A 26,262-nucleotide genomic window follows, 5' to 3' on the forward strand; every position below is an offset into this window, starting at 1 on the left:
TCCTGTACAGCGATTAACGGTAATCTTGCACATCAGAATTAAGTACCCTACGAAATATTAGGGGGACGCTCAAGTCTCGCTTAAGATCCGCCGAATGTTTTTAATAGCGCTGTGCAATTCCGAGAATATGTTTGTATATTTTCATTTAAAATGTTAACGCTGCACAAAGGACAGCAGCTTCAAAATTGTGACAAAAATTACAACCATATTTTTTTCGTGACCGTTTTTCTCAATTCTGGGGTACGGTAACTGCGATACCTTTTCGACAGAACTAGCTGTATAACCTTCCCGTAACAAGTGCATTATCTGGCAGTGTGGCTGGCAACTAGCATTAAAAAAAATGAAGATACAAAACTCTAACTGCTGCGAGTGCTACACATGCGTTGCAATTTCTCTGCCATTGACCCAGTCAACGGAAAACGTACGAGACAGCAGTGTAGTTAACCCCTCTCACTACGACACGTGGCAAACATCCTCAATGGCGCACACACTATAAAGCTGCTGTCCTTCAATTGAACATTCTCTGCGCTGTAACAAGTCATGTCAGCAATGTGTTTCCTAGTTGCTCTGGTAGTCACAGCGTTCGCTGCTGTTAGCTTAGGCGCGAGAAGCACGATGCCTGACCTGAACCCGGCTTTGGGCGTCTATCAGGATGACCGAGACGTAAGTGGCTGTTTGTCCTTATTTGTACCAAAGAGGCTGTATTTCAAAATGCTCGCTAACGTACTTTCTTTCAGCCCATGCTGTAACAAAGCCTTGGTTCATCCCAAGGCCAGTTACTCGATACAGGCAGACTAAAACAGTAACATGCAGAAAATTTGTGCTTTTCATTGCATCCCTCTGGGTACATATTGGTGTTGCTTAGGCCACCACGTTCTAAAAGAGTTCTTGGCTTCCTTCTAGTAGGCCCTGCGTTTAAAACTGCAACTACCCCCCCCCCCCCATCATTTTGGTATTAATAGGTCTCTTCGACAAACAACCAGTATTTTATATCAGGGCGGCAAGATGCAAGTCATGTGTGAGGGTGCAGCAATGATTTAATGGCCGCCGGGCATATCGCCTGAACTTCGTCTCGCGTCACTGGCAATTTTATTTTTTTCTTGAGAAAATATTGTTCATATTTTCTCTTTCTATCGAGTTTTTCATTTTATTATTTCTTAAAAAACCATGAACCAAATTGTTTTCTGTAGCCCACTCTTCTTTCTGTAGTGGGATGAGTGAGACATAGCTTTCTTGGCTATGGTCCTCACACTAACATCCTTGTTCAATAAGATTCGAATGGCAAAAACCAAAGTGGCGTTTAACCTAGCCGAGCAACGTTGAATATCAGTGACACGAGAGGAGAACACGTGCCTTTCGAATATATGAAGTTATGCGCGTAATTCCTTCGACACTGTTTTTCGCCTTAACAGGAACATGCCTTTAGAAATGTTCTAATGGATAAAAGGCAAAGAGGCCCCAGAGTTTACATATGATGCTGGAATACACTATACACATGCTCGTCGGACAGACGAAATTAAGGATTACTTTTTCAGCAACTTAAGCTCGGTTCGCACTTCGGGAGCACAACAGCAACATGAAGAAAACACGTTCGCTAACAAGAAGCGAACTTGATTCCAAATAGCTTGTCACACTGCACAAATATTACAGAAACAAGGAAGGTTGCCGGAATGTTGCTCCGGTATGAAATAAATGAACAATGAAAACTAAACGCAAACAGCCTTTGACAACAGTGATTGAATTGGTCGCCGGCCGAGCGAAACTTCTGGCAACAACACAATAACAAAGCAGGCTCTTATCAGTGCTTAATCGCTTTTTAATGGCTTCCGCTGTTGCAAACAGCACTCTAAAATAACAAGTGCCCTTCATCGCTTTCTTGCATGCCGCGGTACGGCGTCTTGCTAGGAGTCAGGAGGGTGTCGTTAATTGACACCAGCTGTGGTAGCAAACCGGTTTCCTTTACGGGTTAACCTACCTGCCTTTCCTCCTCCTGTGATGGGGCAACAAAAGTTCCCCTCCTTTTCCGTGTGCAGGAAATGCCCACGGAAAACACGCGTGCGGTATAAGGAACCATACCAGCGGCTACGCTATATAGGCAACGGAGGAGCGTTGCCAAAGATTGATTTTTTTTTTTTTCAGTGTGACCAGTTCGCCAACTGTTCCCCCCAAAGTTTCCATAATTCCGCGTTGCCGGGCTACAGAAACATTTTACCTGACAGTTTGTGTTGAAGCGGTGCGACAGAGTCGCCAACACTACGCGAACACCCTGTTGCCGGATCGCGTTGACCAACTGTTTCCGCAGTGTGAACAAGGCTTTAGGCACCCTAGTTGCCCTAGTGACTCAAGAAACGTGCTACAGTTTATTGTACCTGCGGTGTCTGTGCATCCGTAAAATTCTTCGTCGTGTGTGCCTTTGCTACGCTTTTAAAATGTATGCCGTAGAAACCAATGCACCTTTCTGCTGTGCACTCGGCTTCATACACCAGTTTTAATGTTGGAGAGTGGAGGAATAGTGTTGTGTAAGGGGCGAAGAAAGCACAGGTTTAATCTAACGAAATTTCGCTGGCCTCTGTAAGATAATTGAACGAGTAAAACTGCGCGAAAACGACGGGACATAAGAAACACACAGGCACAAAAAGGAGCAGACTTCAAACTAGTTTTATTCACGAAACAGCTGGCTTATGTAACCTCTCAACAAAACAAATACACTATCGGTAAAAACGCTCGACAGTTACAACAGCACATTATGGCAGAATCAAAGCGACTGTTACGCGAATAAAACTAGTTGGAAGTCTGCGCCTTGTTTGTGCCTGTGTGTTTCTTACGTCCCCCGTCTTTTTCGCGCAGTTTTACTCGTTCAATTAGTATGAACCAAGTAGCCCTTCAGAGTGTATTACTTCTGTGAGAGAACCCTACAACGAACCTGTCAGGCCTGTGGTGGTTTGTATTGGTGTCGTCTAACTTTGCACAGTCACGCGAGATTGGGCTTGCGAATAGGTCTGGCTGCAAAGGTGCTTAAAAGAAAGGTGCATAAAATGGCCCGTGCACGGGTCCTCTAGTACAACATCTGAATGACATGTTTCCCTGAACACGTCCGCATATGCTCCCGTTCACACAAACGAACGCATCATCACCTTTTCGGCTGAACGAGCCCTACACGTTATCGCGTAATATTCAGCGACGGCGACGACTTTTGAGCGAAAAGAGTTGTATAGGCTGCCGCGTAAAAGATATATAAATCCGCTGTGGTAAAAAAAACTTCGCCGACAACTACGGCGCTGAGCAATAAGAATTGTGATCGCAGAATTCCCTGTATCTATTTTTACAGTATGCCGACGAAAAGACTGAGAGATATACTTCTATATATGCACAGTTTAACCTTACACACTATTGTCTCCCATCAATGTCCTTCAAATGGCTCTCAATACGTCATCAGTCCTAGGCTGCTACAAAGAAGGTGCCTCGATGACAGCGGTGCCGCCGGCTTGTTCCGACGACCTCGATTCGATTGGCGAGTTACTGTTCTGAGCAAACATATTTCACCGCGTATATTTTGCGCATTCCTACAGCTCCGCTTTTAATGACCTGATTCGTCGTATTGACTGCCCCCCCCCCCCCCCTCTGCGTCACCACCCTCCGCCCTCAGATTTACCTAGTCAACCACGGATATCCGTGGTACGTCTGATTAGGATCCGAATCTCCATTGCCCTGAGAGGACGTTCGTAGGTATCCGTACGGACGTCCAAATTCGGATATCCGTATCGGAGATTCGGTGTATGTCCGCGGGCATCCGTTATTTCATGGCGATCGGATGTACGCACGCGGACGTCCGAGAGGTATCCATGAATGTCCGTCTATGGCCCCGAATGTGTGGCTGACATACATGCTTTAATTGCCCTCACGCAAAATATTTAACAAGTGATTCGGCTGTTGTGCAGATGACGAAATTATCTGACCTCATTCCTATTAGCGCTGATATAAAATAGCATCGAAATTAATCATGCAACTTTCTAGCATCTGATAACTAATGCTGCTTTCTTTCTCCAGCATTCTTGCGCGCCGAGGCATGCACTCTTCGTTCGGTGAAAACGAAATTCCTACCAGGCAGCACAGCTTGTCACATCAAACTCTTAAAGTCAATGTGATCCGATCCAATCCAGCAGACAAAGTATTTTTGGCGCCATAGTCGCGGGTTTTGTCGTTCCGCGCAGTTCCATGGTGCTTCTTTTGTGTGGCTGTTTGACTATGCTACAAAAGTGATGTTCCACTTATGCGCTAGTCGAGACCTCCTTTCGGTCCTGAAGCTTTCTGCAACTGACTTCTCCGAGATGGTGCTCTGATGTTTTGGATGAAAGGAGCTGCTGGTCACTCCCGAATGTAAGTAACAGTGCGTGAAAATTACTTTCAGATGTTATTGCTGGATGGGTGAATTAAGTGTTATAACAAAGTTGCAACCTACTGCGCACTTTGTTCACCGTGGCGTGAAGTTTCAAGCACGGAGTGGTTACAAGCGTGAGGCGATACCTGCAACGAGACTTGTTTATTCGTTTTGACTAGCGTACCACAAAGGCCCGGAAACGAGTGCCTCGCGCCTCTCTCTTCTACTGCGTTTCTTATTACGAGTGTTTGGTAATATTTTAGAGGAAACCCTCAAGGCAGAGTGGAGTTTTGGAATGAGAGTAGTTATTACGCTCACCCGTGCGCTGCTGCACAGCGGCAAACGAAAAGCTCACAGATTTCGTGGGTAAAAAAATATAGCATTTAGGTTTGAATCGTGAATGATATGTGGGTTCGTAGTTGTTAAACGGAATGCGAATAAAGTATAATGCCAGAAATACTAGAGCTTTGCAGTGGGTCGTGACTTTGCTATCCTGTTAATTCGCTTTTTTCTTTGTAGATGTGACCTGCCCACGTATTGGATTGGTGCCGAATTAATCTCAGGTCATGGAAAGAATAGGTAGGCTGAACATTCAATGATATTACATTTGCGTAATATTGACTCGTTTCCTTTGGCTTGCAGAGTGATTAAATATGTACGGTACAGTATGTTGCACTGTGCAGTAGAAGTGTAAAATAAAGTTTAAAGGTCCCGTTAGATTTGCTGGCTTCACGCATATTCTGTACTTAAATCCTTATCTTTGCGCATGGACCGTAGTGAGATGATGCCATGCTTTGGTGCAGCCTTGACAAACATGTTATGGCTCACAGAGCTCAATGCTGAGCCAGATATGAGGGCTTTACGGCATCCATGGAGCTACAGGTCATTAAATTGTGAGCGGACCACTCTTCCTTACTCCTTTGGAGCCCTGGTTTTTCATATATGCTGTCAATGCCCTGCATCATGATTTGTCAACAGGAACAACGGCGCAACGACAGTAGCACAAAGAGAGAACCAGCAAGCACATGTACACTATCAGCAATCATTATGAAAACAAGCAGCCAAACTCTTCCTTCACACTTAAGCAGATGACACATCGCTATCTCGCAAAACCCTTCTATCACCCATGCAAAAGGCTTATAAACAATAAAAATATTTCGCTTGAAAGAAATCAAAAATTGCCAAATAAGCCAAAACAGTGTCCGCCCAAATCTCATGAAGTGGCGCATAAAATTTTAGTGTTTTTTTTGACAAAAAAAAAAAAAGAAAGGCAGCAGATATGTCAGCGACGCATGATTCCGTTCTCTCAATGGCAACTCAAGTAGGATCCGCTAAGAAGCGTCACCTGGCGACAAACAGCGGAAATATCGTCAAAATGAATAAGAGCGCATTTGAAGCCTGCTGGTCCCGTTGTTCTAAAAAAATCTGTGGCGCAATGCATTAACAATACTTACCTGAGCACTAGTACGTCTGTTCAAATCCTCCGAGTGCACTTTTGTTTAATTTCCAACCTTAAATTAAACTACCAACCTCTTTCCTGGGCTGTGTTCCCCTCTAGATTGCATTGTGTGGTGCTTTTGATCCTTAATAGCCGCAAAACCACCCGTGAACGCCGCAAGGAAGCGACTGTATGACAATGGTTGCACTGTACAATTACCTTCACCGTATTAATTTCCTGCCTTCAGTGGGTGTATGTTACCTTTAGGTTGCATTCAAAGACACCTCTCAGCAACAATTGCTGTTTAAATTGCTGAGAGACAACCACTGGAGAGAAAGAATATGTGGTACCCTACCGTTGAGGAAACTAAATAACGCGTCAGCGACACACTCACTAACTATATATGAACAGTAATTATAAGTATCTTGATGGAATTTTCCGTATTGTTGTGAGGGTTGTGTGGCAGCTCTGTTTTGCTTTGTGTTTAGGTGTATGTGTGTGTGGCTCGTGACTGCTTCTAGTCTTAATGTGTGACTGTGCTTTTTCTGTTTCTGTTTGGCCTTATTTCTTTGGGTGGAGACTGCTGTGACATTTGGTATCTTCGCTTTCAGAAAGGTAAAAATTTCATTTTTGATTTGCTGAACCGGACTATTAAAAGGCAAAAAATGTGTAAAATGAGGGCGTGTAAAGGGTGCAAATAAAATCAACGATAAAATCAGAGATGAAAGCAACCTCCCTGCGTGAAAGGATAACACGCATTCATCCTCGAGGTTTGCGATAGTGGCGGCTTCCACTAGTCAGAATGTGAGCATTTTTTGGCACTTTTTTAGAAGGGTGACATTTGTGACAGTGCACTGGAAGGTTTCTGGACTGAAACTTTGACATCATTGCTGCACTCTATAAATTAGTCTGCTAGTGATAGTTCAACCAGTTTGGCCATTGCATGTTTGCCAGAAGATAGTGGATGCAGTATATGACAATTTCTATGCATGCTACGATGAAATTCTTGTGTCATATAGTACAGCCAGTGATTCCCTTTGCCGTATCTATCAATAAAAGTCTAACAAAGCACATCAATGACATTAAATGCGCCGTGTTTAGAAATCTGCAGTGAACATTGCAAATTTGACAGCAATGCAAAATGTAGCCCTGTTTTTGAACAAACACCATTCTGAACAAATGTCATAATAAGCTCATACGCAAAATAGTGGAAGCAGCCATAATCTTGAAGCTCAAAGATGAATGTGCCAGTACAACCTGTGTTCCTCTCAAGCACATAAATTGCATTAATCTGTGGTTTTATCTGATTTTATCTCTGATTTATATACCCTGATTTTATAGCTACCTTTTTTTCCTTTTAGTATGATTCAGTGTCTGTTTATCCTGCGTGCTTCTCCATGCTCTGTTCTCATCCTGCTATGTGCTGCTGAAACTGGTTGAAACCAACGAACCCCACAATCGGTTCATCAACGAATCTTTCTTATCGAGTAATACCGACAAAGGCCATGCTTTGCATCATAATGACATCAGTTGGTATGCTGCATGTGTGTGTTACATGCCTTAGCCATGTGCTATGGAGGTGACTGACCTGGGCTAGTGGCAGTATAGTACCTGTTTTCAGCAGCAGAGTGTAGTTAAGTTTGTAATGACGTGCAGGTTTCCTCCCCTCACATAATCAGCACCTTGCTTTTGCTTTCTGCAGTATGCAGTCGGAGGAATATCCAGCTGTACTTAGTACACTTGTTAGTACCAAGGCACTGAGTCGCAGATTACTTGCAACTGTGTGGCAATGAATGGACTCCATCTGTCAGTTTTTATTAGGCTCTCAGAGTGGTCATATCTATAGCATTGCATAATGCGGACTTTTTACACTAAGGTATGTGTTTACAGTGTGTCTGGAAAACAAATGTATTGCATTTCAGTCTTGCCGCAGTGGTGCAATAGTTAGGGCACTCGACTGCTGAACCTTAGTATGCAAGATCGAATTCCGACTACGATGGTTAATTTTCTATGAAGGCAAAAAGCAAGGATCCCGTGTGTTGTTCAATGTCAGTGCATGGGAAAGAACCCCAGGAGGTCGAAATGTTCGGAGACTTCCACTATGGTGATAGCCCGAGTCACTTTGGGATGTTAAATCCCATAAACCAGACCACACCTATATTGCACTTCAAGAAATAATATTTTGTTGCTTATGGCTTATGAATTGTGGAAAATATATCGGCTTGCTCTTCCAGCTACATATACTAAATTTTGAGGTTGTGGGGTTTTTTTTGCCTTGTAATCAACCAAGTTTCAGTTAAAAAATAGTTTCTTCGTTGATCAACGATACAAATTAGAAACCATAAATACTTCCGTATTGTTTACTTAGTTTCAGTAACTGCTGGCTTTTTTTATGTCTATAACTTTGTACTATTCTGTCTGGCAACCATTATTAAATATGCATGAATATGTATGAAAAGGATGCAGCGCTCCTTGCACACTTAGCTGTCACATCTGGATACATGAACAGTGTACATTGTTCCTTTATGTTCCACTAAATCCTATACCCCATCTCGAAGTCGTTTGTAGCACTGCCAAGGGCAGGGCAACCTGGCCTAATCCTGGGACCTCTCACCTGTCCGCACTATAAAATACATGTGTGCTCCTACTGTTGACCCCACCAATTTGGGGGTAGAGGAGGTGAGGCATGTATGAGCACTATTTATTATTATAGTGCATACGATCCTAAATGGCGCAAGTCACCCTTGCTTTTCACAGGGCTGCTAACAGCTCCTGAAAGGGAGTATCAGTTTGTGAATGAAGCATTTTGCTTAGTACCTGCTACAGATTTAAACTGCAATCTTGAAAGTTTTCAGCCCTATTATACCTGGCTGCAAATCATAGTGCTCAATTTTAACTTCTGCACTTTGCATTCAGGCTGATAGTGATAATGACTATATGCACTGCAAATACTTGCCCAAGCCTCACAGGCATGGAGATGCATTGATGATTAGAGGCAAGTTTGCAGAAATACCCAGTTGCGTATCTCTAATATTGTTTGTAATAAAGTATGTTGGAGCATAAAAATTTGCTTAGCCTTTCGATATCAATGCATTGCTTGGCATATTTTTGTTTCGTTTTCAGAAAATCGTCCCAATTTTGGCTACAAGTCTTGCCGTAAGAATACTGCTTGCCCCGATACTGAGCTGGAAGGACCAGATTGAAAACCTCTTGCAGACTGGGAGCAGCATTAGTTTCAATAATAAAATTACCATCAATGTGGTGCTTTGTACTTGTAGCCATTAGTTGCTTTGTAGAGGCATGCGTTCCACATACTTTGGGGCGCATGCCCAATTTCAAGCATATCATGGACTCGTTATGGAGTCCCTGCAGTAATCATAGATTGCTTCTAAATAGAGAGGCGTCACTTCCGAACGTCCTCAATAGATACGCCAACAAATATCCGGCGCAGGTCTCCGGGGGAGATTCAAATAATTATTTCTGTACATCCGTCGGACGTGCGCGGATCTCCGACGGATGTCCGTGTGTCCAGATCCGGACGTACGCCGAGCGTCCGATGTACGTCCGGTGGTTGACCGGGTAGGTTCCCGTTCATGTACTTCACTATTTGCTAAACACTGCTTTCCTAATTTTGCATCTAATGACATGACACTATGACATTTCAAACTTACATAGCATGGAGTTGAAAAGCTGCCACATTACGTGAGACTATCCTGCTTTAATCAAGCCGTCCGAACAACCCTGCGTCGCCTAGAGGTTGCATCTGGGACTCGGAATTCAAGAACCCCTATTGCGAATTTCATGTCACCATCCCATCTGGCAGTTGCCGAGTTGCCAGAAAAAACGAGAAGCACAATCACAATTAGTCACTCAAGCCAGTAGCTGTCAACTAAAAAAGCAGTGCATTGTACTTGAGAGCAGTCGACTACCCCCTGTTAAAGGGCAAGGACGGAGGCGGTCCAGCGCACAACGAAACGTGTATTTCACTCACAAATGCACAGCATTCATACAGGTGGTGCTCACCGAATGTGACGTCATCATAACTCACATCCGGTCTCGTATAATGACCGGAAGTAGCAATATCACGTCCAGTCATGAGCGATGCGATTCCCGCAACCTGACCCGCCGGCCGTCAGATGCAGGCATGCAGGCGTCCGTGCTGCGCCTTTCACTTGGCGCTTCCGCGAAAGCCGCACCATTTAATCTTGAAGAAAAAAAATCGTGCTCCAGCGGGAATCGAATTCCTACCCCTCCGATCACAGGCCGAGCGCGTTAAGTGAATAATCCACGCGGGGCGTTTTTATCTTTATTGGTTTTATAGCTGTAGGGTACAATATACGGGCACTTGAGAAACGGATGTTGGTTCTTTACGTTAAAACAGCGCTAGAAACACGGACAGAGAGGAAGACAAACACAGTCTTCCTACCTGTCCGTGTTTCTGGCGCTTTTTAACATAGTGTCCAACCAACTCGCCCAACAATCCACTTTGCTGGATCTTGGTTTTCTTTGTCTAGAGTCATGAAGAGTCAATAATTGGCGCTAAAGGGTCAGTAAGCATTAAACTCACAGTTCAGTAAGATCGCGCAAAAGACAACAACCACCGTGCTATAAATGCTTTCACCTGACCGCAGTGGTCCAAATTGTTCCTTCAATTTTTTGCGCATTCTTTATTTGCATTTCAGTGTTTTCCCTTCAAGACCCGGATGCACCAGATCTATCGCAATTTCAAGAACGACTCCTTACTAGGAGGTGAAGCTAAATGCGTGAGTGCCGGACCAACTGGACCCCTCATTAACTCGCAAGTTCAGTCGCCTTTTAAATACGGATCCGACGGCCTCCTGTGAGTCCTTTCTTTTTGTGTTTTTGTTCTTTTTATCTTGGGCATATCGGAGTGTATTTATCGCCAAAATTACTGGTTCGTGCTAGTGGAATGAAAAACGGAGCCATAATTGAAAAATACATAATTTGGTATTGCTGCAGCAACCAGTAAAAAACTTAAAAGGCCACTTAAGATTCACCTCAAATGTGACTCAAATGTGATTTGAGGGTACCTTTTTTTAAAAGCGCCTTTTCATTCCAAGAATATTTGGCACCAAGAGACTTGCACAGAGCTTGGCGAATAAATGTAATTTGTTTGTTTGGGTTTTGGGCAACGGAAGGCACACTGTCCGTTTCACTTTTCAGTGCGCCTATAATGGACGGCATACAATTGAATGTGCATATGCCTTATAGGCTCGAATACTTAGTGCAAAGTTACTTAGTCATATGAAATTTTATGGCGCAAAAGCAACTGCGTCTAGGATGCACCAAACACAAAGTTAGATTATTTGTTATGTAAAGCGCCTCTTGTTATGGTACTCATATTTGATATAAAACATTTGTTTTCTTATGAAATGTACAAGCAAAGAGAAAAATTGACAAATGCTTGTTCGTCTAAAAGCAATTCAGGATGAGGCAGAATGTGTTCATCGTAAACTACAGTAAAATATCTTATTTTATGTCGTCAAGTCGTTGGCACCAGATTAGAATGTGATTAGGTGTGAGCTTATTGCCCTAACATTCACACACGGTTTTGTTTTTGTTAAGAAGCAATGGTTGATGCGCTTGTGTACGGGTGTAGGTAAAAACGTCCCCGGCAAAAAGGTACCCGGGACATTTTTTCCGGAGGCATTTGCTCCGAGGACGTTTTTTCCGGGCACGCTTTTACCGGGCACGTTTTTACCGGATCCCGCTTGTGTGCTAGGCATAGCCGACATAAAATAATTTCGATGAAGCGTTCTTGATGTCGGTACGATTTCCATTCTCCTAAAAAGAGCTTTACAGAATGTGGCTTGTTTTTTGCTTCATTTGCCCTAGCAGCTTGCCACCTAGCTCTTAGTTTGCTGCGGCCCAACTTTATGCAATCTCGGTGGCGCGCATTAGAGTCATTAGTTTTTGAACCATCTCTATCAAATGCAGTGTATACTTTCTATATTTTTCTTCCAGCACCAGGTATTCTTGTATTATGAGTTCTTGTGGTGTGTTTGTTTTCTGAAATTTTGTTAATCTGAGTTCGCAAACATCGGGGAGGGTGTACTATATGGTGGTAGTGGTTCACGCCTTGAGGCAATAGTTGGCATTTGACTCGTCAAATAACCTCCGACTTGAATATAACAGATCGATCCTAAGTGAAAAGCAAAGTGGTGCTAGACCACCTTGAACGCTACACAACGTTCTGTTGCGCTATTCTTTAGATCCAAAATCTCGTACCCATTTTTTGCCACACGTTTTTTTTTTTCAACTGTGGGTTACGGTTACGGCGACGCCTGTTCATCCAAACGAGTTGCACACGCTTTAATATTTATAGTTTAACACTTAACCCGGTTATCGCGTAGCGCACACCCCTGTTCCCAGTGCGCACGCGCTAACTAGTCCTGAAGATACAGGACAGCTCACTGACTGGAGCCATCGGCCTCGTTCCCCTTTCCCTATGTGACCTGTACATGCGCGCTGACGGCAAACACGCGATAGCCTTAGGCGATAAGCGCTAGCGATACACGATATACTCGTCACAAGCTTTCATAAAGCATCTTAATCATGGTAGGTTAAGAAAGGCAAGGACCGGGAATTTTTAGATATTGCAATATGCACTTACATTTTGCTTCCAACGGCACGCAAGAAACGGCACAAGTGGAGAATATGTCGACTCGATCACCATGAGAAAACAAAACTTTTCGCCACTTTTTTTCTCTGAGAGTAAATGGTTTTGAACGCCGCAGTGGGCATGTAGTCAACGCTAACTGACGCTATCACTTTGTCATCTGCCGCAAATTTCTGAAACTTTACTACTCATACGCTCTAGTAGAAAATGACATCTCTGGAGAAGCACGTGGCACGTTTCGATTCAGTGCATTGGCCTTGTACTTCATTCTCCAAGCAAAACAGGACGAAACCTAAACGTAAAATATACTATACAGAAGACAAATATTGTCCGCGACGAAGTTTTGCTTCTGTATAGTATTGTATAGTATAGTATTCTGTATAGTACAGTATGAATATTTAGTAAAATCTCTCCCATCGTCCTGCGCACTGTCATTATCAAATGAAACATCGCTTGAAAACGTCTTTCCCATGCTCTTTCAAGAATTAACCATTGCAAAGCGCTAGATTCTAAATGTTGCGAAGGCGACAACAAAAGGAAAAAAAATACCTAGTTCCAAATAAAACCTACATGCTTCTGATCATAAGCAACCAGTCAGAGATAACGGTTCTCCTGTAGTTATGTATGGGGAAAAGGTTACTTATATGAATTAATATATAAACACAGCAAGGCCATAGATAGAAGTCAGATAAAAGATCCGAGCTTTGATTGCGATCCATATATTTATCCTGCAGTTGCGACAAAAAAAAAAAAAAAACAAGCGTGCTGATATTTACTAAGACTTCCCTATGATTCCCTTTTCATCCTGACATCACTGGAATCTTAGAAAAGCAAACATACCATACTCCGAGATACAATACATACATAAAGGATGTCAGAACTGAAGCACATAACAAAATACTGCTGGGTCTCAAGGCAAGTTAGAACTCACGGCGACGAACAACAGGATGTTTGGAAAGCGTCGGGTCGCAAAAGAAAAACTTTAAAAATCGCATTAAGATATTTACTGGAGTTAGGTAGGACAAAGCAAACGGAGACGTGAGCGAAAATTTACACACAGCAACGAAGTGCATAATTAGAACTGATTAAACCCAATTATTCGAATGGAATGCATATGCAGATCCAGCGTCCTTGCTTCATGTTTTGCACATGCACCTTAATCTGAACGTTATTCTCAAAATGAAAAAAAAAAAAATCTTAGGCGTGAAAGAAATGTAGCCATCACACACCATTTTGTGTTCGTGCATTATTGTGGCACGGGAAGACCATTTTCTACATTTTACGATGAATCCGTCCTGTTTTGCCTGTAAGGTAATATCGCGAACACGCAGTACTCGCTGCCATTGTCTGTTTTCACTACTTCAAAGGAGCTGAAACTGTAACCATTATTTTGAGACGTTAAACCCTTTTATTCATTGCCCAGAATGCAGGTATGAAACATAGGCTTTATATAATTGGCAGCGTTTGCTTTTCCGCCTTCGAGGAGTGTAAGCAGGCAGTGACAATGCGTATGCCACAAGCCCGTGGAAAATGAATACGCGAGCCGAAACATCGTGACATGATGGTTAAGACTACGCTGCTACTGCCTTCGCACCAGTTTATAAGTGTGCCATGCTTCAGCATAGTGTAGTCATGTGCGCAATAGGCACATCTGTGTCTGTCCGTTATTTTTTTTTTTTTTTTTGCAGCGAAAGCTACAATGGCCGCGGTGTAGCGATTTCGCCGTGCCACCAATTTCCACATTGGTTGCACCGCTCTGACCGCCTCCGCCTATAGCAACCACCTCCTCGCCATCTAGCATGTATGCGACAAGAGCATTTCGCTGTGTGAAGACAGGTCACTAGTGTGAATGCGCGGAAGCCAGACGGTAGCAACAGGTGTGCTGCGCATGATATCAGAGCGCATAGCTGCAGCAAAAAGAGAGCAGTGGAGACGCTCGAGAGAAGTCGTGAGCCGCGCCATTTCGCGTTACCCGGGGAGGTAGGTGAGGAGCTGGCAGCTAGCACACGTAGCGGCGCTGTATAAAAAGCGGTTGGTTTGTCGACGCTGCCGCGTTTGGAGCCATGGAAAGCGAGTCGGAAAGGCTAAAACAAGCCAGGCTTATGCGTTGGAATGTAAACAGGCGAAGGCGACGAGCCGAAGAGACCTACCTAGCCAGGCAACTACACTAACCTGCATATGTAATTAAAATTAGCCAAGGCTAACCAAGCTATGCCTTAGCTTTCGTTACGTATATCCTGCACAGAGAGGAAAGCCACAGCCAATCTTTTTTTTTTTTTTTTTTTTTTCAGAGAGGCGACTATTACTCTCGTGTCGTCGCCCGGGTACACGGTGGGAAACGTGCTCGAGATTGCGCCACAAGATGGTGAGGCTGCTCTTCACACTGACTGCTAGTTCTTCTATGTAGATAAACAATGGAGACACGGAAAGCGAAATACACTCCAGGAGACTGCTGTTCACGGAGCCAGCGCTCGCCAAAGAGAGGTCACCAAGGAAGCTGGCAAGGCTCGATTTAAACACAGAGAGAGGCAGTAAGAGCCTCGAGATGCTTAATTTCGTTATTGAAGGTTCCACGGAACTTTCGGGAAAATAGCCGGGGTAGCATGAGCCAGTGCGCACTTGTGGAAATAGAAAGGGAAACGGGGAAGGCACTGCTTTCGGCGTAAAATAAATATCAGAGAGATTGGCAGGTTTCGTAGAAATCGCCTTTCACCCGACGTAAAAGTGATAACAGGTCCGGTTACGTAGGCTATAGAATTGGCTTAATGACGCAAGTCTCAATCACTTTTCCTTTCAGGTTCTGCCCCGCCGGTTAACCTTACAGTAGCATACAGGGACTGCAAGACGTGCAAGGTATTTCGGCACGACTACGTCGATAACGGTAAGAAAAAGTGTTCTCAATGAAACAATCTTCGAAGCATTAGAACGGCCATTGTCGCAAAAGGTGTCCAGCGGTCGCTAGAGTATGAAGCCTTCTTTCAAGCACCCACCTTTAGGTCATTGAAGATGCACGTCCCTCCTGACACGCGCCATCCACATGCCAATATTCGCTCATTGAAGGCCTCCATCCTCATCCATTTCAAGTCAAGAAGGCTCTGCGAAACAACTTCTTGGTCTCAAGTCCTGGTACACGTGCACTAAGATACTGCATTCTGCATTAAAACCCTCCATGGAGTGCTTCTTCTCAAACTTCAACCCAAATATGTCACGAAGCAGACACTAATTCTAACAAATGCATTGCCTCTTCAATCGCACTGATCGCCTGTACCTCTTGTTCTGTGGTGTTTTGTGTTGTTTCTTTTTCAGAAAAAAATAACTGCTTGGTACGATGTCTTCGGTTAACTTTATGGGTTGCACAAAACAGAGAAACGCTCAGTGGAGGCGTTCATCTGAAACTTGAAAACTGGGCGAAAACCGGAATTGAATAAACACAAAAGTACAAACAAGGCGCAGGCACACAAACAACCCGGAGGTGCCTCTTTGTTCCTTCAGTCCTATCTTCTGCGCAGTTTTACTCGTTCGCTTCAAATGAACCTACTAGCCCATCAGAGCGTATTACTTCAATGCGTAACTTTCGTGCTTGGATGAAAAAAACATTCGTGTTAAAATTGATTAAGGACCAAGTGCGATTCTGTTTGGTGCTCAGAAATATTGATATTGTGAGCGCAACGCGTGAACTTTCACCTCTTTCATCTGTATAGATCCATCATCATTATCATCATCATCGCTGACTGCTGCTCGGAGCGTCGCGCGCTGTGTGCCAGCTGGCTCTGGAATAGAACAGACGTTTTGTGCAAGTGCTGTCTCACAAGTGGCGGAGGTGCGATTCGTATTCCCCACCTCTCGCTTTAGACCCGCCTACCGTTCTCCCTGGAGCTCCGTTCAGGCCTTCGCTTGCGTCCACGGTCCTGTGCTATGGATGAGGGCAACGGTGCTCGCTCACCCCCGGCGTCTCCTCCTCCTACTGCGGCTGCCCCTGCCTGGACTGTCACCAGCCGCCAGCGCGATCCCCAAATCTTTGCTGGCCTTCGCGGTGAAGATGTCGACGACTGGCTCGACAACTACAACAGGGTCAGTGCATTTAACCGCTGGGATGACGCTCATAAACTGCTAAACGTCGTCTTCTACTTGGCTGACGTCGCCAAAACCTGGTTCCTCAATCACGAGGATGACATCGCTGACTGGCCTACATTCACGGACCAGATAAAGAAAATTTTCGGCACTCCGGCTGGTCGCTCAGAGCAGGCAAAGAAAAAACTTGAAGCTCGTCTCCAGCAGCCCGGCGAGTCCTATACGTCGTACATCGAGGACGTTCTGGCCCTTTGTCGCCGTGTCGACGGTGCTATGCCTGAATCTCAGCGTGTTCGCCACTTAATTAAGGGCATCAACACTGCTGCTATCAATGCCTTCGTGTTTAAAAACCCGTCGTCCGTATCTGACATCACATCCACATGTCAACGTCTGGACCAGCTACAGTCCTGCCGCCTCGTGCAAGACCCCAGTGATGGTGGCTCCCTCATAGATGGAAATTTGCGGTCCCTAATCCGCACCATGATCCGGGAGGAGCTCTACGGCCTCACCAACCCCTCTGCAGTATCTCCAACTCTTCCGCCAGCAACGGTGAATTTGCGCAGCATCATCAAAGATGAACTGACGAATTTCAACTGCACTGTGGCACCTGCCCCACCTCCCATTGCCTCCCAACCTCCCTCGCCGCCTCCCAACGCCCCCCAACATTCCTTGCCAACCTATGCCGAGATTACTTCACGGCAACCCACTCCGCCTTCCCCGACTTGTTCGGCACCCGTGTGCGGTCACGTCGCGGCAATGGCACCATATCCTACAGTGCATCGTCCTGTTACAGCCTGGCGCCCCTCCCGCCCTGTGTGCTACTATTGTGGGATACGTGGCCACATTGCCCGTGTCTGTCGCCGCCGCCAACAAGACGAGCAACGGGGTTATGCTCTCTTTGAACGTGCCCGCGTGCGCCAGCCTGATGATTCTGCACTGCTCTACTCAGACTTTTACCGGCGTTCTTCCTCTCCTCCGAATTCCACCAATGTTTCACGGCCCTCGCGTCCTTCCCGACGCCGATCCCCTTCGCCTTTTCGCCGCACGTCACCGCTTCGTCCTGCCTCGCAACCCTTCCAACCTATAACGGAAAACTAACCGAAGCAGTTTTTGGAGGGAAAGCTGCTTCGAGTTCGAAATCTACAATTCCTCCTGGGCGACCGTCGAATATGTTAGTAGTGATTGTTGAAGGATTGTACGTTGAGGCCCTCATCGACACCGGCGCCGCTTATTCCGTCATGCATTTCTCTCTGTGTTCTCATCTGCGCAAAGTTATAACGCCATACATCGGTCCGCCACTTCGTGGAGCTAATGGAACTCTTATGAAACCCACCGGCCAATGCACAGCACGTGTCCTCATCGATAACCAGCGGCATCATATCGAATTTATTGTGCTCCCCACGTTCGTTCATCTCATGATCTTGGGGTGGGATTTCTTATCGTCGGCGTCCGCCCTCATCTCTTGCCGTGAGCGCCTTATTCATCTTGCGGACCCCGATATAGTACCGACTTCTGCTTGTTCACCACCACACGTGTTGCAGCAGTTGATTTCGTTTTGCCCCCAGGACGCGAGCAGCTGATCATCGTGGCATTGGACTACCCTCTCGATGGCGAAGCCTTCGTTATGCCCGCTCCTCGGTGGACCTCCGACGGCCTAGCTCTTGCCTCGTGCCTCACCTCCTTCACCCGCGGTTGCGCGGTCGTTGCGGCCCTTAATACAACTCTCCAGCCGTTCTTACTGCCCAGAGGAGCCACAGTTGGGTTTATTTTTGACTGCGATCCCGTTCCCCTCAACACACTTTCCAGCGCACCACCGCCTCCTGCCAAGCCTCAATTTCCGACATCCTCTGCGCTCGCAGCCGCCATCAGCCCTGACCTTACATCCGAGCAGTCCACAGCTCTGCTAGACGTCCTCCTGCGGCACCGAGAGTCTTTTGATGTGTGCGCCTCAGCGTTGGGGAAGACCTCCGTCACCTCTCATCGCATAGAGACGGACGGCTCTGCTATTGTTCGACGAAGGCCGTATCGCGTTTCAGCAGCAGAACGCAAAATCATTGAGGAGCAAGTTGCTGACATGCTTGCTCGAAATGTCATCCGACCATCCACGAGCTCTTGGTCTTCACCTGTGGTCCTCGTTCGCAAAAAAGATGGCTCAGTCCGCTTCTGCGTGGATTACCGGGCACTTAACAAGATCACGCGCAAGGATGTTTGCCCTTTGCCTCGTATTGATGACGCATTAGACTGTCTCCAAGGCGCTGAGTATTTCTCCAGTCTCGATCTCCGCTCGGGATACTGGCAAATTCCTATGCACGATGCAGACAAGGACAAGACTGCCTTTTCTACCCCCGACGGTCTCTACGAATTTAACGTGATGCCTTTCGGACTCTGCAATGCGCCGGCCACCTTTGAGCGCATGATTGATACCGTGCTTCGCGGCATGAAATGGAAAACATGCCTATGTTATCTCGACGACATCATTGTCTTCTCGTCAAACTTCACTCAGCACTTGCAGCGTCTCACTGATGTCCTCACGTCCCTTGCCCAGGCGGGGCTTCAGCTGAATACCAAGAAGTGCCACTTTGCCAGTAAGACCATCAAAGTACTCGGCCATGTTGTCAGTAAGGCAGGAACCCAGCCTGATCCCGAAAAAATTACGGCTGTCGTTAATTTTCCTCGGCCCCAACGTCAGAAAGATCTTCGCAGCTTCCTTGGCTTAGCCTCCTCCTTCCGCCGTTTTATTCGAAACTTTGCAACAATTGCTGCCCCGCTACACAAGCTCGTGTCTTCCCAAGTGGTTTACACCTGGTCCACTGAATGTGAAGACGCCTTCAAAGCTCTCAAGCAGGCACTCACTTCCACCCCTGTGCTTCGCCATTTTGACGCTGACGCGCCTACCATACTTCACACAGACGCCAGTGGCCACGGTATAGGCAACCTGCAGTGGCCAGGCGGCGCTAGTGGAGCGCAGCGTTCAGCGCCGCCAACGGCGGCGCCGAGTAATCTGAGTAGGCTGGCGCGGTCGGGTTGCGTTCGCGTTGTACGGCTAGAAGCATCTCGGCTCTCATTTTCTGCAGTTTTAAGGCAATCGAATGTTTTGATAGCTACTTCCGAAAACCAATACTGACGAAAGGACACCGCCTGTTCGAGAATGCTCATGTTTAAAACGTGAACGGTGTCGACGTCACCGCGAAGTGCGCGCCGCTCGCGACGGAACACCCGCGCGCACAGCTTTGAATGTCGCGTGAGTAGACGGAATTTTTTTTTTAACGAAATTTATTCTCTCAGGGCATTTGTCGGATATGTGATGATGAATTAAGAAATAATTAAATGAATGAAAAATGTTGTAAACGTAGCTTTTCATTCACCTATTGCGTTCACACCTCATACCCAAACATTGAAAGTGCAGAGAGAACCTGAGAAGAGATTGATCGCCGTTTCTTCTTTTTTTTTGTTCTTGCTGTTTGATTACAGCAGCATAATAATTTCCTCGCGGTTTTGCTTTAAAGTTTAATACCATGACGAACACTTTTGTTCGTGGTGCACCTTTCGACAGTGCCGCGGAAGTTACAGGAGGCATGGTGCGGTGCCCGCTACGGATGTCGTGGCGATTGCAAGCACTGTGCGGGTGTAGCGTGCGTCATCAACGAAAACTGTGCGTGCCGGGGGCGGGGAGTAGGGGGCCTCCTACACCGTTGGAAAAATAAAGCCCTTAACAACAACAATAACTGGCATGCATTTTGCATCTCCGTACCTCAAGCTTGGGGAAAGCCGGCGGGAAATGCTGGCACTCAACGGCAAAGCTTTCGTAACGGAGGTCGTTAAGAGTTAGAATTTTTTACTGTTGTTACTAATGATGAAATATTCTATCGTCTGAGACAAGAGACTCTTGAGTAGCTTGAGCAGTCGGTGCAAGAAATATTTGGCGCGGAACAATAGAAGGAAGTTCCATTCTCAGCGTACACAGTATCACGGGCCTCTACACTCCGCCACTTCAACTTTTTCAGCACCTTAAGAACTAATTTACAGATAAATATGCTTATTGAAATCTGTAATTGGAAGTTTTGAAGATATTTTGGCTTTGTGGTTCCGAATAGACACCGCATTAGAAATCCGGTTCACAGATCCACAAACATTTTTTTTTTTTTATTTCGCCTCCGTTGAAATGCGGCTGGAATACGATGCTGCGGCTGCACGGCTTTGTTGATTTTCTGGACGTATGCCACTCGATCTTGCACAGCATATACCAGTACACGCCAAATTTTACAGCGCGTACTGAGTAGTGTGCCCCAACCAGCGTGCGACTCCCCGAGTCAGAAGTTTATACCGTTTCCTCCGCTCACGGGCAATCGTCTTATTTTAGCTTTTTGGCGTCTGTACGCCAATGGCCCCATAACAAAACAAATTTTAGTTACATTACTCTCTCGCAGCCAATATCTCCTTCTCTCATCATTCTCCCCAGGTTCTCCCAGCAAGCGGTACATAGGTCTCCTTCGTGATTGTGGTAGTCTTTCTCGCCGCCCTTGCGCTTATTTTTATTCTTGTTCACATCCGTAGTAGTCGAAGCATCATACGAGACCACTGAAGTCACTAAATGAGTAAATCACACTCACTGGGATAACAAAACGCGAACGCAGAAGGAACACAGCGGCCGCAACATATACGGCGTCTGCTTCTGCGCCGACTCAGTATTAGCTCCCGTCGGCCGCCAGGTGGCGCCACATGTCTCAGCAAACTTCATTGCAGGTTGCCTATTGGCGCGGTTCTCTTGCAACGCAACGCAGTGTCTGAAGAGCAAGTCGTCGCATACGCCAGTCGTACGCTTACTGCAGCTGAGCGTAACTATACTATTACCGAGCAAGAGTGCCTCGCTGTTGTTTGGTCGGTTCAAAAATTTCGACCTTATTTGTATGGCCGCCACTTCACCATTGTCACAGACCATCACGCACTCTGTTGGCTGTCATCGCTGAAGAACTTATCGGGTCGACTGGGTCGCTGGGTACTACGTCTTCAAGAATACACCTTCACCATCACTTATAAATCTGGGCGAAAACACCTCGACGCTGACGCCCTCTCCCGCTGCCCATTGCTACCTACTGACGCGGCCCCACATACGGTCTCCTCTCCCTGCTGCCATCCGAGTCAGCCTTCTGCTGGCCACCTGAATGTTGCACCCATCGCTATAGCTCCACTCGAGAACAATGCTGATTTCTCGTCCCTGCAGCTGACTGACCCTTACTGCCGCACAATCATCGCTCGCCTCCGTGGAGAATCAGTTGTCCCAAACAGTCGCTTGCGCCGTCAGCTTCGTCGGTTCCGATTTCACCATGGAACACTTTACCGCGACGTTTATCACCCTACGGGTCAACGCTGGGTACCCGTTGCCCCTCGCTCCCTTCGTTTTAAAATTATGGAGGCTTACCACGACGACCCCACTGCTGGAAATTTAGGCCACTTTAAAACTTACGACCGTATCAAGAGCCGCTACTTCTGGCCTGGGCTTTCTGCCAGCGTCGCCAAATACATTTCATCATGTCCGTCTTGCCAGCATCGCAAGCGTTCAACATCCCCTCCTGCTGGCCTACTGCAACCTCTACCTTGCCCATCTGTGCCTTTTGACACGGTCGCCATTGACTTATTTGGCCCTCTCCCTTTGACGTCAGACGGCAACCGTTTTGTTGTCACTGCCATCGACCATCTAACGCGGTACGCTGAAACCGCACCTCTTCGCTCCGGTACCGCCTCTGAAGTCGCCGATTTTTTCCTGCGTGCGATAGTTTTGCGTCATGGTGCTCCTCGTATTCTCATTAGCGACCGTGGAAAGACATTTCTTTCTCAAGTCCTTCAGGAAGTACTGCGCGCAGCCAACACCGTCCATAAGACTTCTTCTAACTACCACCCTCAGACCAACGGACTCATCGAGCGGTTTCATCGCACTTTGTCTGACATGATATCCATGTATATCGCTCCTGATCACCGGAACTGGGACAACGTTTTACCTTTCGTCACCTACGCCTACAATTCCGCTGTTCAGTGCACTACTGGTTATAGCCCTTTCTTTTTAGTTTATGGCCGTCAACCATCGACAGTACTGGACACTACTTTCTTCTCTGCTCCCTCTACGTCTGAATCTCTGGGCGAAGAGTTTGCCACTCGTATGGCCCAGTGTCGCCAACTTGCCCGTTTGAACACTGAAGATGCTCAACAGGAACGCAAAGCCCTGTATGATCAACGCCATCGAACTCCCTCCTTTTACCCCGGTGATGAAGTTCTCCTGTGGACACCAATCCGCATTCCTGGCCTGTGTGAGAAGTTTCTCCATCGTTACATTGGCCCTTATACAGTACTCCAACAAACGTCTCCGGTGAACTATCGCGTTATTCCCTCGCACACCGTCGCAGATCGATGTCGTCGCTCCGAAGAGATCGTCCACGCCTCGCGCATGAAGCCCTATGCCCGTCGTCCCTCATCCCTGTAATCAGCGACCAGGGTGGCCGCTCTTTTGTCGGGGGGATTTGTGTGAGCGCAACGCGTGGACTTTCACCTCTTTCATCTGTATAGATCCATCATCATTATCATCATCATCGCTGACTGCTGCTCGGAGCGTCGCGCGCTGTGTGCCAGCTGGCTCTGGAATAGAACAGACGTTTTGTGCAAGTGCTGTCTCACAATATATATTTCGAATTTCACGCTCAAACCTAAAGTGGAAAAGCGCTGTTGGAAAGGTAGTTGTACCCACAGCCTGTCGAACCATGAAAACTGCTTTGCCAGCGTTGAACTTATTCTGTAGGTCCATGTCAGAGCTCACGTCTACAATGAATTATTTTCCGTCCATAAAATAATTCGTGATTTAGTTACGTCCAGGCGTACCAATCCTTATTTGCGCCTGGACAATTCTTTAATAGCATCGCCCAACATTCTGCTGGCCAGTTGGTCAGCGCTTTTTCCTGGTCTCGAGCGCGGAAACCATCGAGACTTAGTATGTGTGCACAAGAGTTCGCCCATTCCAAATATATTTGACAAAACGTAGTATAAATACGCGTACTAGATACCTTGTTTTTTACATACACGGCAAGACAATTTAAACACCGGAAAATAATGACAAAACCTTTACACATAACAAATTTCCCAAGCAGTAAAGCGCAAAAATATATGATTTGTCAATTATTCTTCACTAGCTATCTGCAAGTGCACAGGCCTGCTTTGCGCGCGAGTTTGAAAACAATATCAGAGTTCATACGTAAAAGAGAAAATTTATTTTGTTTTACTTTGCGCCTCTATCTCCTCACACATGCACAATGACACGCAGTGGTACGTCGCCACATTATATGAAGGGCCAAACGATAGTTATAATGCCTCGATTTAACCACGCTCTAGAGACGAGCCAGCGTGGCGTACAGGTAGCCTGTATGGTTCGGTGACCAAGACTGCCAGTGGGTTCAATTCAAATCCTACCTAACCTTCTAATCTCAAGTGAGGTACTGAGTTCCCCTGTCAACTCAATGGAATGCGGTCTCGTGACGTCAAAGATTTCAGCGGCCAAACAGCACTCGGTCGAGTCAGCTGCCAGCTCCCATCTGCCGAAGGCGTGTTCGTGATTTTTAAAGGCGTAAGATATTAATACTTTCGTTCGCACATTTCGCTTTCATTCGTCTGTCCGACACACCACGTGACCAAATTGCCGCACAATAGTCTACGCGCTGCCGTTGTAGCTACGTGGCTACCTCCTGCATGACGTATTCGCACAATTGGAGCAATTATATCACAGGACTAGTTAGAGCACTGTATACTAGGGTAGCCATGTTGTGATGTCATCACGCAGTCACGGCATTAAGGGTAGCCGCCATGGGTAGGTATGTTGAGACGTTATCACGTTCATCACGCGAGTAGGACAGCCATGTTGCGCCGTAATGACATGACAGATAGTGACCAAGGGAAGCTATGTTGTGATTTCTGCACGTAAGTAGGCTATGTATATCACATGACTAGGCGCCCATGTTGTGACGTCATCAGAGGTTCCTCCCTCCAGCACGCACGGCCGCCGGGCCAGCAGCCGAGATTGGGTCACCTAGAGCTACTATTGCTGTTAAATTTTTGGCCCGCCTGTTTGGCGTAGAAGGTTCGGAGTGATGGCAGACGATTCAGTACGATATGTAGTACAGAATGACTGGTCCAGAAAAGACCCAGTGCATGTGAGGGATTCACGCCAACGACATTTGGTCCTCGCAACCGTAGTGATGGCAACCTTCGGAGGGCCGTGGTAATCGAACCAGTGGTCTCCGAGGGATGCTACTTCGTCGCAGACCTTCGGAGGGGCGTGATTGCCGAGCCGAACGTCGCAGAGGGACGGCACTTCGTTGCTGACCTTTGGGGGGCCATGACGGTCGAATCAGCAGTCGCAGGGTGACGTCACTTCGTCGCACTCACATACACATGGCGTGAACTTGCTACGCTACAACACAGACAACGCTAACACCCCAGAGAGGTGGGAGTCTCTCCTGCGTACTTTCGAGCCAGCAGACCAACGCAGGCTTATCCAGCGCGCGGTGGAGGCCTTGACATCCCAAGGGATCCTCGCCGACCTCCTCTGAGCCAGCGCAACCGGTCCTTTGACTGGTCCCCTGTTTTTAGGCGCAATAAAAGAGTTCACCACAACCACCACCATCGTCGCAGAGGGGCGCCCTCTCGTCGCGTTGAAGACAGTGAAGCAATGCCTGCAATGAGCGCCTCATCACTTGCACGGTGATAGACGCGGAGGCGTGCGTGCAATGTGCGAGCGGATTGAAAAGACTGAACTAACGTTGTTCATTCGAAGGTTATATCGGTAGTGTGCTCTCAATGTTTTTTTCCTTACAACCGTAACCCTGAGGCCGGACTTTGTACGCAGAACGCGGTCGTTAACGTTGTCGTTCTAAATACAACTGCATCAACTCCAGCTGCCAACGTCCAATGGCTTCGCCCAATTAGGCGTAATGTGAGTCAGATGGGCCCGTCGTTATAAAAAGCTCCACAGTGTTTGAAATGCATTAAAAAAAAATTTCAGTTCAAAGAAATTACCTGTTACAGCAGATTCTTCTTACGTTTATTAAAGTGAGTTGCTTCCTTCGATTGCTGTGATAAAGTTGCATGGTCCTCACCGTGTAAGAAATTAATGGACTAGAGGTATTTTATGTATGCAGGTTTGATTAGGTGAATAATCACGCGGCTCGCAACTATTGGTAAAAGAGGAGGAGCAAAGTGCTTTATCGCTAGTGCACTAAATATGAGTCACCAGGATATCTATTTAATCTGCTTCGTTTCTGAGTCAGTCCGGTTTGGGCAGAATGAAGTAGCTCGATGTGTTAGTAAGCGTTTTCAGTTATCCATGCCATGTACCTACTTCTACAGTAAGGTTGTACTTCACATGAATATGGCTAATGTTGAATTTTTCCGCTGCATCATGTGCAGGAAACGGTTGCAGTTACTGGGTCACTGACGAGGCCCTCGGAGAAGATACCACCTGCTGCGAGTTCGTCTACAAGCTGCTGTGCGGCACATCGCCTTTGTATAAGATGTACGACGAGAGCTGCCAATGAGCCCATTCTTTGTCTACGCTTGGAAAACAGACTGGATTCTTGTGGCCAAGGATTGCGAGACTGATGCTAGGATTTTAATTCGCATCAACACATCGGAATTATTGAGCTCCCGACGTCATGCTTTGAGAGTGTTGTAATAAAAATAAATTTTAGCCAACACTGT

At 46.5% G+C, this 26,262-nt stretch overlaps 1 protein-coding gene across 1 annotated transcript; it reads left to right on the forward strand.

The window, feature by feature from the left end:
• Positions 1-375: 375 nt before the first annotated feature.
• LOC146195165 (uncharacterized) lies at positions 376-26,252 on the forward strand. The gene is made up of 5 exons (XM_084597707.1): positions 376-663; positions 10,499-10,656; positions 14,748-14,821; positions 15,254-15,337; positions 25,972-26,252. The coding sequence occupies exons 1-5, from the start codon at positions 541-543 to the stop codon at positions 26,097-26,099; spliced, it is 567 nt and encodes a 188-aa protein (XP_084453833.1). The 5' UTR covers positions 376-540; the 3' UTR covers positions 26,100-26,252.
• Positions 26,253-26,262: the final 10 nt, after the last annotated feature.

Source organism: Amblyomma maculatum, chromosome 3 (genome assembly GCF_055883805.1).
Source record: "Amblyomma maculatum isolate TAMU_Amacu chromosome 3, ASM5588380v1, whole genome shotgun sequence".
Classification (NCBI taxonomy): domain Eukaryota; kingdom Metazoa; phylum Arthropoda; class Arachnida; order Ixodida; family Ixodidae; genus Amblyomma; species Amblyomma maculatum.

What these genes read in the sequence shown, in the direction of transcription:
- LOC146195165 (XM_084597707.1), top strand. Translation starts at nt 541, where the DNA reads ATGTCAGCAATGTGTTTCCTAGTTGCTCTGGTAGTCACAGCGTTCGCT. An exon ending in TCTATCAGGATGACCGAGAC is followed by an intron (nt 664 to 10,498) that starts GTAAGTGGCTGT and finishes TTTGCATTTCAG; the next exon opens with TGTTTTCCCTTCAAGACCCG. An exon ending in TACGGATCCGACGGCCTCCT is followed by an intron (nt 10,657 to 14,747) that starts GTGAGTCCTTTC and finishes TTTTTTTTTCAG; the next exon opens with AGAGGCGACTATTACTCTCG.